This window comes from Gopherus evgoodei, chromosome 5, assembly GCF_007399415.2.
Source record: "Gopherus evgoodei ecotype Sinaloan lineage chromosome 5, rGopEvg1_v1.p, whole genome shotgun sequence".
NCBI lineage: Eukaryota > Metazoa > Chordata > Testudines > Testudinidae > Gopherus > Gopherus evgoodei.
In genome coordinates, this window is record NC_044326.1 from 62857501 (window position 1) to 62874153 (window position 16653).

At 45.7% G+C, this 16653-nt stretch overlaps 1 protein-coding gene across 7 annotated transcripts in view; it reads right to left on the minus strand.

The window, feature by feature from the left end:
* PRIMPOL (primase and DNA directed polymerase) overlaps positions 1–16593 on the minus strand; it is a 28711-nt gene extending 12118 nt beyond the window's left edge. For 2 of the 7 annotated variants that reach the window (XM_030563135.1, XM_030563129.1), the window contains exons 1-6: positions 16516–16593; positions 6391–6482; positions 5457–5641; positions 2515–2606; positions 1575–1716; positions 63–210 (exon numbers count right to left, since the gene is read on the minus strand). In XM_030563135.1, coding sequence (XP_030418995.1) covers positions 63–210; positions 1575–1716; positions 2515–2606; positions 5457–5641; positions 6391–6409 — 586 coding nt within the window. In that variant the 5' untranslated portion in view covers positions 6410–6482; positions 16516–16593. Of the gene's footprint in view, positions 1–62; positions 211–1574; positions 1717–2514; positions 2607–5456; positions 5642–6390; positions 6483–6814; positions 6934–9401; positions 9441–9751; positions 9797–16089; positions 16115–16493 lie in introns of those variants that run through there. The other 5 variants (XM_030563130.1, XM_030563134.1, XM_030563132.1 and 2 more) reach the window with 5 other exon arrangements.
* Positions 16594–16653: the final 60 nt, after the last annotated feature.

Sequence of the window (16653 nt, forward strand, 5' to 3'; positions counted from 1 at the left end):
TTAAGATATAAAAATTGCACACATTTCCTTTTTATGTACTAGAAATAAGAAAATATGCTTACCAACATGAATATTGTCCTTAAATGCTGTCTTGTAAAGCAGAAATATTAAGTGATGGCTAAATTTTTCATCAGTGCTGGAATCTAAGTTCAAGACATCTTCAATTGAACATTTAACTCCATAAAGTTCTTCCAGCTTTTTACTAACAAGCTGAAAAATAAAAATAATTAGGCTATTTTTTTTATTTTTTTAATAACTAAAAAGGTACTCAGATCGTAACAGAAGGGCAGATTTTATGTCTTCATTCATTTCAAAGATATTTTTGGTTTTGAACATACAGTTTTTTTAGACTATGAAGTTTCATGGCTTATTAAATTGTAACCAAAATACAAACACATATTTTACCTCATAAATTGCATAAGCGTGTGATTATGGTACCAGTAGCAGACTGTTGCAGATTTCCAGTTTATTGCCTAAAAGCCTAATATACCACCTCATCTATAATTTTTCTGTTACACTGCTTCCCAAGTACAGTTTACAGCTCCAGTGAAAACCAGCACTGAAGACTCTACAATCCAGACCTATGACAATTTAGTCACATTATATTTAGGGCCAGAGTGAAGACCTTAGATCCAAGGAGTCCAAAAGCTTCAGATCCTAGGACCTCAGATCCCTCCTTTTGGATCCAACAATCTTCTTTAATTTTGAGGATCCCTTAGATTTCAGAACTGTCTCTCATGCCTACAATGGAGGTGGATCCTCTAAGGACTCCTCCAAGAGAAAAGACCTCATTCAGTGTGTGGCTTCTCTCCTTTCTATCGAGAGGCATGCACATGGCTCTGAGGATGATGAACGCTCTTAAACCTCTGTACTTATCTGAGACAGGATATTTTACTAGAGAGGGAGGTGTATTTCTGAAAGTTCGTTTTAGTCTCTTTGTCTGCCACATTGGAGATAATGTCCTGACCCACCATAAACCAAACCAAATCCATATGAAAACATTTGTGCTAATTAATAAAACCAATAACTAACAAGGAGTGACTCTATATAACAATCAGAAAAGGCCTAAGCTTAATAAAAATCACACTGGGGAAAAAAGGGACTTGAAACAATTGGAAAAAGAAGAATTGAGGGAAAAATAGAGGGTGAAATCTTTTGTTAGAGCCCAGGAGCATGCCTGTATGCTTCCTAACAATTTTACTGCTTTCTTTGGTTCTATGGCTCTTGTATCAGGGCACATAATCCACCAGTGACTCTAAAGAGGCAATATCATGAAAGAGAAATTACTATGTCACAGGCCTATGGCGAACATGCTGTCATACCAACCACCATTTGCCTCTTGTTCCTCTAAAGCGGGAAAACCAGAAAAACTTTGCTTTAACTAGCAATATCTAAACACGTGTTTCTAATGTTCTCTAAAAATGTGTAATCAATTTTCATTTTAATTGTGACAACTTAAGAATAACTATAAGGAAAATTTGTTCACTTTATTCTCTCTTTGATCCACATTAAGGCCCATAACAAGACAGACAGACGTACAATATGTTATATTCTAATTATTGTTCCAGTTTTACCTCAATTAACTTTGCAATCATCTTTTTGCCATCAGCTTCAGGATTCACTGGTTTATAGAACTCCAAATCAAAATACAGTTTGCAAACAGCTTTTTCAGGAATAACTTCATAGCAATGCATAAGATTTGTTTTCTGTTCTTTGCTAAACAGAAAGTAGTGAAGAATCATCACGCATGTTTGTGAACAATAATTAAAAAAACTTGTTGAAATGTTTTAAAAAGACTAGCCCTACTATGTTCTGAACAACTTAAAGTATGAATTTTGTGACTAATTAAAGAAACACCATAAATATACATTTGGCTTAAAATTTAGATTTCGTAAAAAAATAAATTCTTACAAACACCTAAGACCAACAGATATGTTTTCATGAATAAAAATGGAAACAGTAATTTTACACAATAAATCCACTAGTGCTGAGAATCTTAAAGTAAAACTACACGTGAAAGTGAAACCAACTTCTTTGAATTTTGATATCCAAACTGAGAGAAATGCAAAATGTAAAGAGCTTAAATAAAAAAATTGGATTTTAGAAATCTGTCACTTAATAATCAGATGCTTTATTGCTAAAACATTTAAGATTTTTTTTTAATTATTTTTTAAGTTGACTGTAGACCTTTACTAGACATTTACTAGACCTTTACTAGACATTTCAATATCTGAACTTGATCATGTCGTATGTTTCTGTTAAATGACTATTAAGAATTATATATAAAATGGTTCATGGAGATGTAATTATTTTATCGGCTGATGCACCAGAATGATGATGATTGTTCACTATGGATACCAGTTCTCTTCAATGGTCAAGCACTGTAGAACATTTGAGGGGATCAGTGTCAGGGAGCCAGTTATGGTGCCCTGCTTTCTGAGAGCTGGTCTATACAAGCCCCAGCCCTGATGAAGTTTAAAGCAGCTGAGAGGTACTTTTTTTCAAAATACTCACTTGTAATAAAACCAAAACTCTGTATATGTGGTCACAAGATAATACCTTTGTCCATCTTCTGTGTTCATTTCCAAAGCAAATACATGAACATCCTTTTTAAATTAAAAGAAAGAGTTAACTTTTCCTTTTCAGATCACTAATCAAAATCTTTTGCTTGAAATTAATTTCTCAGATCAAAGGTTAGTAATTATTTTCTAATTAGTAACCTATCAAAGGATGGCTTAGGCTTTTTTTTCTTTAAAACGTAAGTACATTTTATTGTTTCTTAAGAGCCTGCTTCTTATTTAAATTATACCAGCGTAACTCTTGAGCAGCTGACTGAAGTAAATAAAGCTATTATGGATTTGCATTGATGTAACTGAGATCTGAATCAAACCCTCAAGTGGTATTTGCCTAGTAAAATCTTATTTTGATCAGCAGCACGGTAACATCAATGGGAAGAGAAACTGTGTACAGAGAAGAGGATTCTCACTGAAGAGAGAACCAGCATATGGCCCAAATCAAGCAAAATGATGTCCAAACCATCCTTTTGATTATATACTATATGTAAAACCAGAGTTGACCCTACAGAGAAATATGCTCCCAAACTGCAACATAATTAGGAAACAGCTTTGACACAGTCATAACTTCAATAATGAAATTCATGACATTTGAAGAGTTGGTTAGTAACACCTGTCTCAAAATATTTTACTTTGCACTTTGTCATATGCACTGTTCCCTGCTATAGTGAGTCAGACCCTGAACCTGCAGTGAGCTGCAGACCCTTGCACCAAGCTCCCTTTAAGTCAATGGGGCTTCTCAGAGAATCAGTCTGCATGGAACTAACTGCAGGATAGGATCCTTAGTCAGCTCTCCCTGCTATCTGTGTGGGTTTGATCTGCAGGTAAGAGTGGAGAGGAAAAAAGTCTTAAAATAAGATTGTAAAAGCAACAAAAACGGGGGGATTGAAGGAGAGATGTAATGCCAAAAACACTTGTGGCAAACTTGCCATGCCAATTGTGGCATTGCAGCAGCTGTGCCTCAGTTTCCTGTCCCCTACACATACATACTGTCCTGTGGCCTCTGACCATCAGAGTGATTTGGCCCTGCAGTCATATCACTTTACAGGGTCACAAAGTCCCCTATTAAAGAAGAACAATAACAAAATGTATTGAAAGCAAACCTTCAGCCTGGCTGTGTTCAGCAGACAGCAGCAACAGAGGTACACCTGTGCTGAGGACTGCTGCTCTTTATTGCTGTGAGCCATGCTCCCGGCGATAAACCTACAACCGCTTGTTCGGGTTGTTTTTTTCTTTTAATCACCATGAGAGCTGTCCCCTGGCGATAAAGCATGTCTACACTGCCCACGCCACAGTGCTGCCGTGGCCATGCTGTAACATGGGTAGTGTAGACACACTCTTAGTTAGTCCTGAACCATGCCCCCCGGTGCACCCCATCACATTACCTCCCCCTCAAGACTACATTCTGTCTGGTGCCAGAAGGGTCAAATGAGCTCTTCTCGATTACCTGTGCCTGCTGATAGGTGGGCAGCAGCGCTGGTAGCTACTCCCCTCATGGAGGTGGGTTTTTTATAGCGCTGGGAGAGCTCTCTCCCAGTGCTATGCCACGAATACACAAGCCACGTTAAGGCACTGCTGCTAGACTTCAGATCAAGCCAGGACTTCTCATGCTACAAAAACAGGGTGGGTGGAGATTTTCATTTAACTGCCATTCGTGTTTTTGACACTTTCTCCCTCGGTCTTTAGAAGGACAGATATAAATATTACCTGAAGTTTGTTACTTTGACTAAGAAAGTCAAGGTAATTCACCCAACATGGTACTTTAATACAAAATCCCTATTTTTAAATATAGTGAACTTTGGCTTCTTTCTGCCTTTCTTCCCCTTGCTGATTTTAAAGTAGTTAATGATCTACAATTCCTTACTACAATCGCCATGTGACAGGGACACCTGTTTGAATCACAACATTCCTTATCCCCTCTTCCACAGACCTGTTAGGGCTCCTCAAGAGCCTACATATGCCCTCATGCCTCCTATCACAACATAGCATCATTTCTTCGTTTAAGGTAAGGAGATGACTGTGTTGCTTTATGGAGCAACAAGAACTGGGCACAGAGTGTTGCAAATTCTTTCAACACCACTGGGTGCTTTTACTGGATATCGTTGACAGGCATTAAATGTTAGTGTAATGTACAGAAATAGGTCAGACCTGCAGAGTAATTGGGATAGCTGAAATGGCAGAAGGAAATTGCACATTCCACAGTTCTTTTTAAAAACAGGCAATCAAGTTGCAAAGTATGAAATGCAGGTAATTACAAATAAATAATTAGCTCATTCTTTCAAAAATGGTTACCCCTTAGGCTGAAGGTTCATTTCAGGTGATCTGGTTCTTCTTTTTCACTTCTTTGTGCCTGAGCAGTTGCCTGTCTATTGTGGGATATATTTTTGCCTTTATTTTCATTCATCTCTACCTCTTTTATATCTTACCTTCTTTGTTTTTCCTCTTCCTTCCTCATTCTCTGTCCTCTTCTCTCTCCTTCCTTCCTTCCTACTTGATTTTTACTTCTTTCCCATTCTTCTGCTACCTCTTGCCATTTTGGCTCTTTCCCTCACCTACATCATTTGCCAGATCTTCCTTGTCACATCCCACCACTTTGGTCTTTCTTTCCCACAAGCACTTCTACTATTACACGTTAAAAACACATCTAGAGTCATATGTTACAACTAACCCTCATTACATCTAATAACACAGTCTAATGTTGGAGCTACTGCGTATTATAACTTATGCATCATGTTGGCTTGTAAGGGAAAATAATTGCCTGATGTATCAGGACCGCACAACATAAGCATCCTGAAGCCTGAAGTGAACTTTGTAGGTCAACAAAACTTTACCAATGACGTTTCTAAATAGTGAAGACACCCTTCTAACAATTTAATATCTTACCTCCTTACAGGTTTTTGCATAGTTAAAAGCTTGAGCTTGTCGATGAAACAGCTTCCAAACAGAGCACGGTTGCCATATTTTGGACAGCTGTGGCCTGTAAACAGGGCAAAGTGGCTTTCTTTTATATCGAGATGCTAGTTCATCAACATTCTTCAGTCTTTCTTCCCATTTTCTCTTCATTTGTCCTAAAGCAGTCAGGAAATGAACCCTTAGTACTACATTAAAAATAACCAAATCATAAGCATTTTGTAGGTGCTTCAATTTCTCATATACCTGTGCATATCAATGTGGGTGATCTGCTGTATTTGAGCATACTCGGACTCTTTCATGACTAAGGGGAGCCTGTACTCCAAATCAGCACACAACTTAGCTGTGAAACACCCTTTAATACTAAGTTCCCTGTGCTGTTTTGAGAAAATATGAGAACATCAAGAATCAAGTTATGAATGCCCAGGCCTACTTTATTATCAACACAACTGAAACAATTTAGAATAGGGGAAAATCTCAGGATAATGAATGATATTTTGTTTATAGAACAGTATTTAATAATGCTTATATTTTCAAAATAATGTACACATTTATATTAATTCATTTTCACACCATCCTGTGGAGGTAGGTAAATATCAGACCCATTTTATAGATGAGGAAATCAACCAAGAGAAGTTAAATGACTTATCTGGGCCCACACAGCAAGTCAGTACCTGAGTGAGGATTAGATCTCAGTAGCTTCTAGCTCCCAGCCCTATGCCCACAAGGCTCCATTGCCACTCAAATAGATAACGCAAAACAATTCAAAACCAAGGGGCATCCTCAGACTATGACCCATATCAGCCATGCTTTCAACTGCTTAATAATCTCAATACTCTAATTTACTTATTCAATTGTCTATGTGTTCACTGTCAGAATTTTCAGGACTTTGAAATAGTTAACTTACCGGTACTCAGTAAAGACATTTTGCCCAGCAGTGCTCCCTGTCACTCAACCTTTGGACTTCTAATCACATAAAGTAAGCACATGGTAGGAACTCTGAAAATCAATGCAGAGTCAAAAAGCTACATTAAATGTAACATTAACATAACTACAGACAAGCTCCAATTCATTAATTTTTGTTCAGGGAAATTCCTTCCCCGTCAAAATTCTTCCAGATGGATAAACGTTAAGATTCTCGGGAAGCAGAGAGAATGGGAGGAAGGGAATTGGGGAAGATGTTAATACAGAAGTTGTTTATCTAGTCTACATGACCAATTACCAGTACTACTTTCTGTCCCCCACCCTTTGATTATTCATCTGCATTTTCCTCCCCCGGTTTCTCCACATCTCTTCTTCCCTTGGATTATCCCTCACTGACCGCCTCCCACCTGAGTCTATCTCACAGCAATTTCTCAAAGGCAGCAGTTGTAGGGGACAGAACAGTTTCCAGAAGGAATTTAGATGCAGTAGTAGAGAAATCATATCTTAAAAGCCACAAAATACAAATGTGTAGTTAATGTGGTTTCCAGCAGATAGAAGGAACTAAATGTAATCTCTCACACTTGTTGCTGAGTCACACTACAAAGTATAAGTTTTAGCCAGAAACAACCTGCTAGTTTTCAGGCTCAGTACAGCTAAGCAGTGGGAGATAAAACACATCATGAAGTGAAAACCCCACACTGTTATATTTGGACATATACATATTTACTTAGATTTACAGAAACCAGAGAAGGTGCTCGTCTCATACTCCAGAGACCCCTAACAATTATTTAAGATCATAATCAATACAAACAGAGAGGAAAGTAGCAATCCCACAAAATATAACAATAACTAAATAAACCAAAAATAAAGACGTACCCCATGCTCTTAAAACATCACTTCTCAAGCAGCACACAATATAAAAAAATTATCTCACAGTGCTGAACATAGTTTGACCTTGTCTACATTTGTGGCTAAATTTAATCTTAATTAATTAGGTCCTGTCTGAACTACATAAATTACCACGTTTAGTTTAGAGAGACAAGGTGGGTGAGGTAATCTTTTATTGGATCAACCTCTGGTGGTGAAAGAGAGAAGCTCTTTGCATTAGCACTTAGCATGTTTCAAGGGACTGTTCAATATAAATTGGCCCATTATCACCCATCCAGTCACAGGGAGAAAAGGAAGGGTAAGGGAAAAAGAGAGAGGGTGTAAGGGAAAAAGAGAGAGGGTGTGTGGGAGTAGGTGTGAGGTGAGTTACAGATAGTTGTAATAAGCCATAAATCCAGTGCCTCTATTCAGTCCATGCTTTTTCATGTCTGAATGGCTCCTTGAAATGTGTTAAATATTTATCCCAAACAATCTGTCCACCTTGTATTTAGCAATGACATTGAGAGCTAGTCTACACTAGGGGCTTGGCTACACTGGAGAGTTGCAGCGCTGGTGAGGGGGTTACAGCGCTGCAACTCAGGATGTGGCCACATTGCAAAGCACAGCCAGCGCTGCAACTCCCTGGTTGCAGCGCTGGCTGTACACCTGGTCTGCCTCGGGTGTAGCGATTGCAGTGCTGGTCATCAGGTGTGGACACCAACAGCGCTTTTATTGGCCTCCAGGGTATAAGGAGGTATCCCAGCATACCTTTTCAGCCACTCTGGTAATCGTTTCACACTCCACTGCCCTGGGCTCAGCTGACCCCCCCTTTAAATGCCCTGGGAATTTTAAAAATCCCCTTCCTGTTTACTCAGCCAGGTGTGGAATGCAATCAATCAATCAATCAGCGACCATGCCTCCACGCCCCAAATGAGCCCCAGCATGGAACAGTTCCGAGCTGCAGGACCTCATCAGTGTTTGGGGTGAGGAAGCTGTGCAATCACAGCTGTGCTCCAGCCGGAGAAATTATGATACCTATGGGCAGATATCAAAGTCCTTGCTGCTAAGGGGCCATGAACGGGACGCGTTGCAGTGCAGGGTAAAAATAAAGGAGCTGCGCAGTGCCTATTGCAAAGCCCATGAGGGAAATCGCCGCTCAGGAGCTGCCCCCACGACCTGCCGTTTTTACAAGGAGCTGGATGCCATACTTGGGTGTGACCCCACTGCCAATCCGAGGAGCACGATGGAGAGTTCAGAGAAGTGGGGGAGGGTGTAGAGGAAGCGGAGAGTGAGGCTACTGGGGTGGAGGGAGACACCCCGGAGTCCCAGGAGGCATGCAGCCAGGAGCTCTTCTCAAGCCAGGAGGAGGCTAGCCAGTCGCAGCAGCTGGAAGTTGTTGGTGAAGAAGAAGCAGAGGAGCGTGTTTCGGGTAAGCAGATTTTATGTTTTGGGAGAGGAGGGTTGGGGTTATGGCTGCCTGCCTGCATGCCTAAATGTGGAATAGCCCATTGATTTGCTCTATCACGTCTCTGTAATCGGCCTCGGTAATCTCTTGAAAACTTGCAGCCAGAGCGTGGGCAATGTGCTTGCGCAAGTTTATAGGGAGAGCCACCGTGGTCCTTGTCCCGGTCAGGCTAACTCGTCTGAGCCACTGTGCCGCGAGGGGTGGGGGGACCATTGGTGCACACAGGCAAGCTGCATAGGGACCAGGGCAGAATCCACATTGCTGTAGAAGACCCTCCCTCTCTTCCCAGGTAACACGCAGCAGTGATATATCTGGCAGTAGGAAACCCTGTTGAGAATGTAGGGATTCTGCTCAGTGCAGGGCCCCAGGTTCGCGGTCCTCCCCCCCCCCTTGCAGGTCGGCAGCTTCCCGGCCTGCCCCCCCCTTGCAGGTCGGCAGCTTCGCGCCCCCCCCCCCTTGCAGGTCGGCAGCTTCGCAGTCCACCCTGCCCCCCGCAGGTCGGCAGCTTCGTGGTTCCCCCGCCCCTTGCAGGTCGCCAGCTTCCTGTTCCCTCCTGTCCCCTGTGCAGGCCCCCAGCTCCTTCCTCTACCCAGTGCAGAGAAACCCCAGTGAGCCATCAGGCAGTTCCCCTTCCCAGATGAAGTCGGGGCAGAAACACTCACCCCATTGCTCGTCATGCCTTTGCTTCCGTGGCCTCTCTGTGCTATGTTAGGTATGTGGGAATGATGCTACAAAAAGTCTACAAACTCCTTCACTGTGTGATAATAAACAATGTAGCCTCTGTGTATTACATGTTTCTATCTATGTTTTTTTAAGTGACCTTGAATAATGCAGCCGGATCACTGCCTGCCCGTTGCTTGCAGAACTTGAGGAAAAATCCGCGAAAATCAAAAGAAGAATTGATCAAAGCAGTTATGAATCAGTACGCCAGAGAAAGTAGGAAGACGCAGGAATGGAGAGAGAAAATGCATGAGTGGAGGCAAACACAAAGCAGGAGAAAGGAACTGGCTACCAGAAAAACCTCGAAGCAGTTGATAAGCCTCCTCGCTCGCCAAACTGACTCTTTCCAGTCTCTTGTAGCCATGCAGGCAGATCTGTACCGTGGTAACCCTCACCCCTCCCAAAGCTCTCTTTCTTGTTCCCCAGTATTTGCACAAAACACCCTTCTCCAGCAGCCTGTTTCTTACTACCCCCAGCTGCCCCCAACATCTGTACGATCACCTACTAGCCCTGATAACTACAATCCTTACCCTGTGCACTCCACCCCCATGACGCTGCAGCATATTAATCCTGAAGTGCAGCAGACATTGAACAGCAATCCAAACAGGACATATTCAAACCTCTGAATGTACAGTCCACTACCCTACCCCCCTGCCCTTTTATGTACTGTATTTTGAGTAAAGGATTTCATGGCTTTTACGATAGTTTTTATTATTTCAGAAAGTGGTAAATACTGTACCCCAAGGGAAAAACGAGCATAGCAAAGGCACCAAACATTATTGTTGGCTCTCAGCATCAAATTGCTCCCTTAAGGCATCCCTAATCCTTGAAGCCCTTTGCTGGGCCTCTCTAGTAGCCCTGCTCTCTGGCTGTGCAAATTCAGCCTGTAGGCATCGAACCTCGGAGGTCCATTCCTCACTGAATCTTTCACACTTCCCTTCACAAATATTATGGAGGGTACAGCACGCGGATATAACAGTGGAGATGCTGCTTTCCCCCAAATCTAGCTTCCCATAAAGACAACGCCAGCGGGCTTTCAAAACGGCCAAAAGCACACTCCACAGTCATTCTGCACTGGCTCAGCCTGTAGTTGAACCGGTCCTTGCTCCTGTCAAGCTTCCCTGTATACGGTTTCATGAGCCATGGCATTAAGGGGTAAGCGGGGTCTCCAAGGATCACAGTGGGCATTTCGACGTCCCCTACTGTGATCTTGCGGTCTGGGAAAAAAGTCCCGGCCATCAGCTTCCTGAACAGGGCACTGTTCCGAAAGATGCGTGCATCATGCACCTTTCCAGGCCATCCTGAGTAAATGTCAGTGAAACGCCCACGGTGATCCACAAGCACTTGGAAAACCACGGAGAAATACCCCTTGCGATTAATGTACTCTGATGCCAGGTGGGGTGGTGTCAGAATAGGAATATGCATCCCATCTATTGCCCCTCCACAGTTAGGGAAACCCATTTTCGCAAAGCCATCCACAATGTCCTGTACGTTCCCCAGAGTCACAGTTCTTCTTAGCAGGGTGCGATTAATGGCTGTGCAAACTTGCATCAACACCATTCCAACGGTGGACTTTCCCACTCCAAACTGGTTCGCCACCGATCGGTAGCTGTCTGGAGTTGCCAGCTTCCAGATTGCAATAGCCACTCGCTTCTCCACTGGCAGGGCAGCTCTCAATCTCATGTCCCTGCGCCACAGGATAGGGGTGAGCTCAGCACACAGTCCCATGAAAGTGGCTTTTCTCATCCGAAAGTTCTGCAGCCACTGCTCGTCATCCCAGGCTTGCAGGATGATGTGATCCCACCACTCAGTGCTCGTTTCCCGAACCCAAAGGCGCCGTTCCATGGTGCTGAGCACGTCTGTTACTGCCACAAGCAATTTAGTGTCTTGAGTGTCAGGCAAATCAATATCATCATCTGACTCCTCACTGTCACTTTGCAGCTAAAGGAATAGCTCCACTGCCATACGTGATGTGCTGGCAACATTCATCAGCAAGGTCCTCAGCAGCTCGGGCTCCATTTGTAACAGAAATCGCGCTGCAGACTCACAATGCCGCCAAACTGCTCGGAATGTGTAGCAAAGCACCACGGGGCGTTGGAACAGGAAGCGGAAAGACCCACACCCTTCCGTCCCCTTCCCACAAGCCACAGCGCCAAAATGGGACGAGGTGCTCTGTGGGATAGCTGCCCACAATGCACCACTCCCAACAGCGCTGCAAGTGCTGCAAATGTGGCCACACTGCAGTCCTGGTAGCTGTCAGTGTGGCCACACTGCAGCGCTGGCCCTACACAGCTGTACGAACACAGCTGTAACTACCAGCGCTGCAGAACTGTAAGTGTAGCCATGGCCTAGAATTTCTACAGTGGCACAGCTGTACAGATGTAGCTGTGCTGCTGTAGCACTACTAATGCTGATGCTCTATGCTGATGGGAGATCTCTCTCCCCTGTGGGAATAATTACTCCACCTCCTCAAGCAGCGGTAGCTATGTTGGCAGGAAACACTCCCACCAACCTTGCACTGTCCACACTGGTGCTTAGATCAGTGTAACTTATGTCATTCAGGGGAGTGTCTTTCCCACGCCCTTGAGCGACTTAAGCTATACCAAAGTAAGCACTAGTGTGTACCATCCCTGTAGTACACACTACAGCCTATGTCAGCATAATGTATGATGCTTAGGGTGTGAATAAACCACCTCCCCACGTGACATAAGTTACATTGACATAAGCATTCATGTGCACAGTGCTGTTGGCAGGAGAGCTTCTCTCACTACACAACTTCTGTCATTAACAGAGGTGTTTTTTATGCCAGTGGGAGAGTTCTCTTCCTTCAGCATAGAACATCTTCACAAGTGCGGCAGCAGCACAGCTTCATTGATAAGCTCCGCAGCTGTGGCTCTGTATGTATAGACATAGCCTACAAGTTAATTGCCTAGACTTGAAAAAGAACTCTGTGTAAGCTTGAAAGCTTGTCCTTTCACCAAGAGAAGCTGGTCCAATAAAGATATTACATCACTCACCTTGTCTCTCTAATATCCTGGGACCAAGAGGGCTACAACACCACTGCAAATGTTTAATTTAAACATTTATAAAACATGACTGTTGCCAAATCATGTCATAAAATGCTCAGGAATTATGTTTAGCCTACGCAATATTATTTACACTAACAAACTAAGGACCTGTAATTTACCAGCAGTGCAGCGCTGGCGATAGCAACAGGAGTATTGCCAGCTCCATACATAAAATCATGAAACTGTCTTAAAAATTATGATTTATATATTTATTTGGGATTTTTTTTGTTTGCACCTTTTAGTTTTTAAGCTTTAGGGTACATTCAGGTCATACTTTCAGGCTTTGTCTGCAACTCTGAAGGCCAGAAATTGCCTTTTATTTTAATGAAAGCTGAAATTCTCACATAATTCCATGACTCCAGGAGCTTGGACTTTAAGAAAAACATCAAATATCACAAGACTAGCTATAAAATCCCAAGAATTGGCTTCAAGCTGTGACAGAGACAGGGTTCAGACATTAACATACTCATTTATCCCAGACTCATGAGCCCTATCTACATTATAGCATCCACCATCAAAGAATTTCAGCTATGACATTTATTAGCACAGATACAAAGAGGCTGCTGGGAAAGAAACCTATATGATAGGAAGTTAGCCTGTTGCTGAAAACAGTTCTCAGCAACATACACCTGAGCCTCATCGACACTGGAGACTTGTGTGTTTAAAGTGTTAGTATTGGACCATGTGTAGCTGACATGTTAACACTCACTATCTCTATTCACCATCAACCCTATTTCACTTATATTTATCCCCACATCTTACACATGCAGTTGTATAGTAAAGAGGGACAAACACATTGCCACCAGGGAAATTATTTCATAGCTCCCAGCAGGACTGATACGTGCAGTGGATTGTGGAGGATGTGACTGGTCCACTGTGTGAGGCAATAGGCGGAGGACTAACTGTACTGTGCTGAGGAAGTGTAATAAATAAAATTTGTCCCTGGCACAATTTGGTATTGGTAGCACATACGGACATACAACATGCCCTCTCAGATTTTTCTAACCCTCCCCTTTCTCCATTTGCTTGTTAGGTAGCTGTTTCCCTGTCATAATTTGCTGCTCTCCCCATCTTTCTCCATTCACTTGTTCACAGTAGCAAACTCTGATAGAGGGTGATCTTCCTTGTCATAATTTGCTACTCACCTTTCCTCATTCTCTAGACCAGGAGTGAGCAAACTACAGCTCATGATCTGATCCACCAGCTGTTTTAAGCTGGCCCTCAAGGTCCCACTGGGGAGTGGGGTCTTGGGCTTGCCCGCTCCAGTGTTCTAGCTGGGGAGGATTGGGGGCTGCTCCACGCCGCTCCAGGAAGAGACGATATGGCCCCGCTCAGGCTCCTACGTGTCAGAGGAGCCAGGGATGCTGCCAGGAATGCAGCCAGGCATACTGCCCCCACCCTGGGGAACTGTGGCCAATGGGAGCTACGGTGGCAGCACCTGGCGGACGGGGCAGCATGCAGAGCCGCCTGGCTGTGGCTCCGCGTAGGAACCAGAGTGGGGACATGGCCACTGCTTCTAGGAGCCGTTTAAGGTAAGTGCTGCCCAGAGCCTGCACCCCTGAGCCTCTCCTCATGCCCCAACCCTCCCCTACTCTCCAAACCCCTCAATCCCAGCCCAGAGCAACTTCCTGCACCCCAAAATCCTCATCCCCAGCACTACCCCAGAGCCCACATCCCCAGCCAGAGCCTGCACCCCTTCCCACACCACAACCCCATGTCCCAGCCCTGATCCCACTTCCACCTTCCAAACCCCTCGGTCCCAGCCCACAGCACCATCCTGCACCCCAAACTCCTCATCCCCAGCCCCACCCCAGAGCCCACACCCCCAGTTGGAGCTCTCACTCCTCCTCCAGCATCCTATTCCCTCACCCCAGCCGGAGCCCCTCCTGCACCCTGAAATCCTCATTTCTGGCCTCACCGTGGAGCCCGCACCCCCAGCCAGAGCCCTCACCCCCCTCCCACACCCGAACTCCAATTTTGGAGCATCGATGGCCCTCCATACAATTTCTATTCCCAGATGTGGCCTTCCTGTCAAAAAGTTTGCCCACCCCGCTCTAGACGAGTGATTCTCAAACTGTGGGTTGGGACCCCAAATTGGGTTGCAATCCCATTTTAATAAGGTCACCAAGGCTGGCGTTAAGCCCACACCCCACCACACAGAGCCAAAGCCCCAGAGCTCAAGTTTTAGGCCCCCCACTCGATGCTGAAACCCTTGGGCTTTCATCCCCCACCCAGGGCAGCAGGGCTTGGGCACTCCCACCTGGGGTGGCAAGGCTTGGGCATGCTCAGTCCCCACTCCTAGGGTCATGCAGCAACTTTTCTCAGAAGGGGCTTGTGGTGCAATGAAGTTTGAGAACCCCTGCTCTAGACCTGATGCCAGTTTTGAATTCAGTTTGACTAAACTCTGTCTCTCAATGCTCACAATAGCTACTGGGAATGGTGCAGTAGCAGTATTGCCATTATAAGACGACATGAGGCAGGTCTGCAAGACTGTGCCATTGTTTGTGTTGTGTTCCAGATTGGAATCCCAGCATTTATCCACATGCTCTAAGTGCCATTAACAGTGTTCAATGTCAGTGTATTAAATGGTTGAGGGATTAGTAGGAGCAGGCTGGCAGATCTGTCACCATGATACGAGGAGTAGTACATGTGTACAGGGAATGGATCACTTGATGATTACCTATTCTGTTCATTCCCTCTGGAGCACTTGGCATTGGCAACTGTCAGAAGACAGGATACTGGGCTAGATGGACCTTTGGTCTGACCCAGAGTGGCCATTCTTATGTTATCAGTTATGCTTTGAGCACTGAGTTCTGTAGGCTATGTCAATACAGAAGCACATGGTTCTCTTCTTGCTATAGGGACTATCAGCAGGCTGGTAGCATAGAGAACAGTGGCTTCCAGGACTTTGTGAGGGGTAAGTGAAGGCTGTGTCTCACAGGGAACCCTTGGAGAAGAGGTAGTGCCATTTCGCAAAGCAGGAGTGGTTTGTATGGAGTAGGCTTAGTTTTTGAGTGTAACCCAGCTTCTGTTTGCTACATATAGCTGATTTAAATCCAAATTCTGCTAGAGCAAAAATAAATGGAGTGAAACTACATTTACAGAGGATTACAGGAAACAGAGTATTACTGAGGCAATCAGAGCACCAGCTAAAAGAAATGTAGGAGCTGGCTATGAAGTTCTGTCCAGACGTTACCCTACATAACCTGACAAGGAATTCTTTTCACACCAAAGCCAGGCAGGATGCGTGTGAAGAGTTTTCGGATGGTGGGTGTGAAATACTGCACTCAGTCAAGTCTCCTCTGGCCAGGGGCAGCTCTCGGCATTTTGCCGCCCCAAGCACGGCAGGCAGGCAGGCAGCCTTCGGGAGGTCCGCCGAAGCCGCGGGACCAGCGGACCCTCCGCAGGCAGCCTGCCCGCCGCCCTCACGGCGATCGGCAGAACCCGCCGGCCCTTGGCGTGCTGGGGCCTGGAGCCGCCCCTGCCTCTGGCAGCTCTCGAGAGAGCGAGTCAGCTAAAGCCAAACCAGACGGCTGGGGCTGGGGCTGGGGCTACGCTGTACCTTCAGGACCAGGCTGGCGCGGGGCGGCGCTGGGAGGCTCCAGCCTGCGGGCGGAGGAAGAGCCCCTCTGCCCCTCACACCCTGTTGGGGCCGCCAGGGCAGCCCGCTCGCTCCACTTGGGGTCATTTTGGCGCCTCCCCGGCACAGTCCGGCCGCGCGTCTCCCCATTTCTTAGCCCCGCCTCCTGCCCCTGGGGCCGGGTTTTGTCCATCCCTCTCCCCGCCCGCCCGCCCTAGGGGACACCGCCAGCCCGACTGCTGGGGGCGGGGGACGCGCTGCCAGGCCGGCTCCCGGCGCGACCGAACGGGGCCCACCCCGCCAGGAGCGGGCGGCGGTAACACCGGCCTGTGCCCGGGGCTCCCGCTCCCGCTCCCGCTCCCGCTCCCCACTCGGCGCACACTCACCGCAAGGGGGGAATAGACTCACCCACCAGTCCTGCGCTCAGAGCCCGCCTGGCTGCGTTTGAACCTGCCGCCGCCCTGTGCCCGCCCCCCCCACCGTAAGGCGGGGCCGGGGCCGAGCGAACGGCCGTGTCCAACGGACATCCAGCCCGGCGCGCATGCG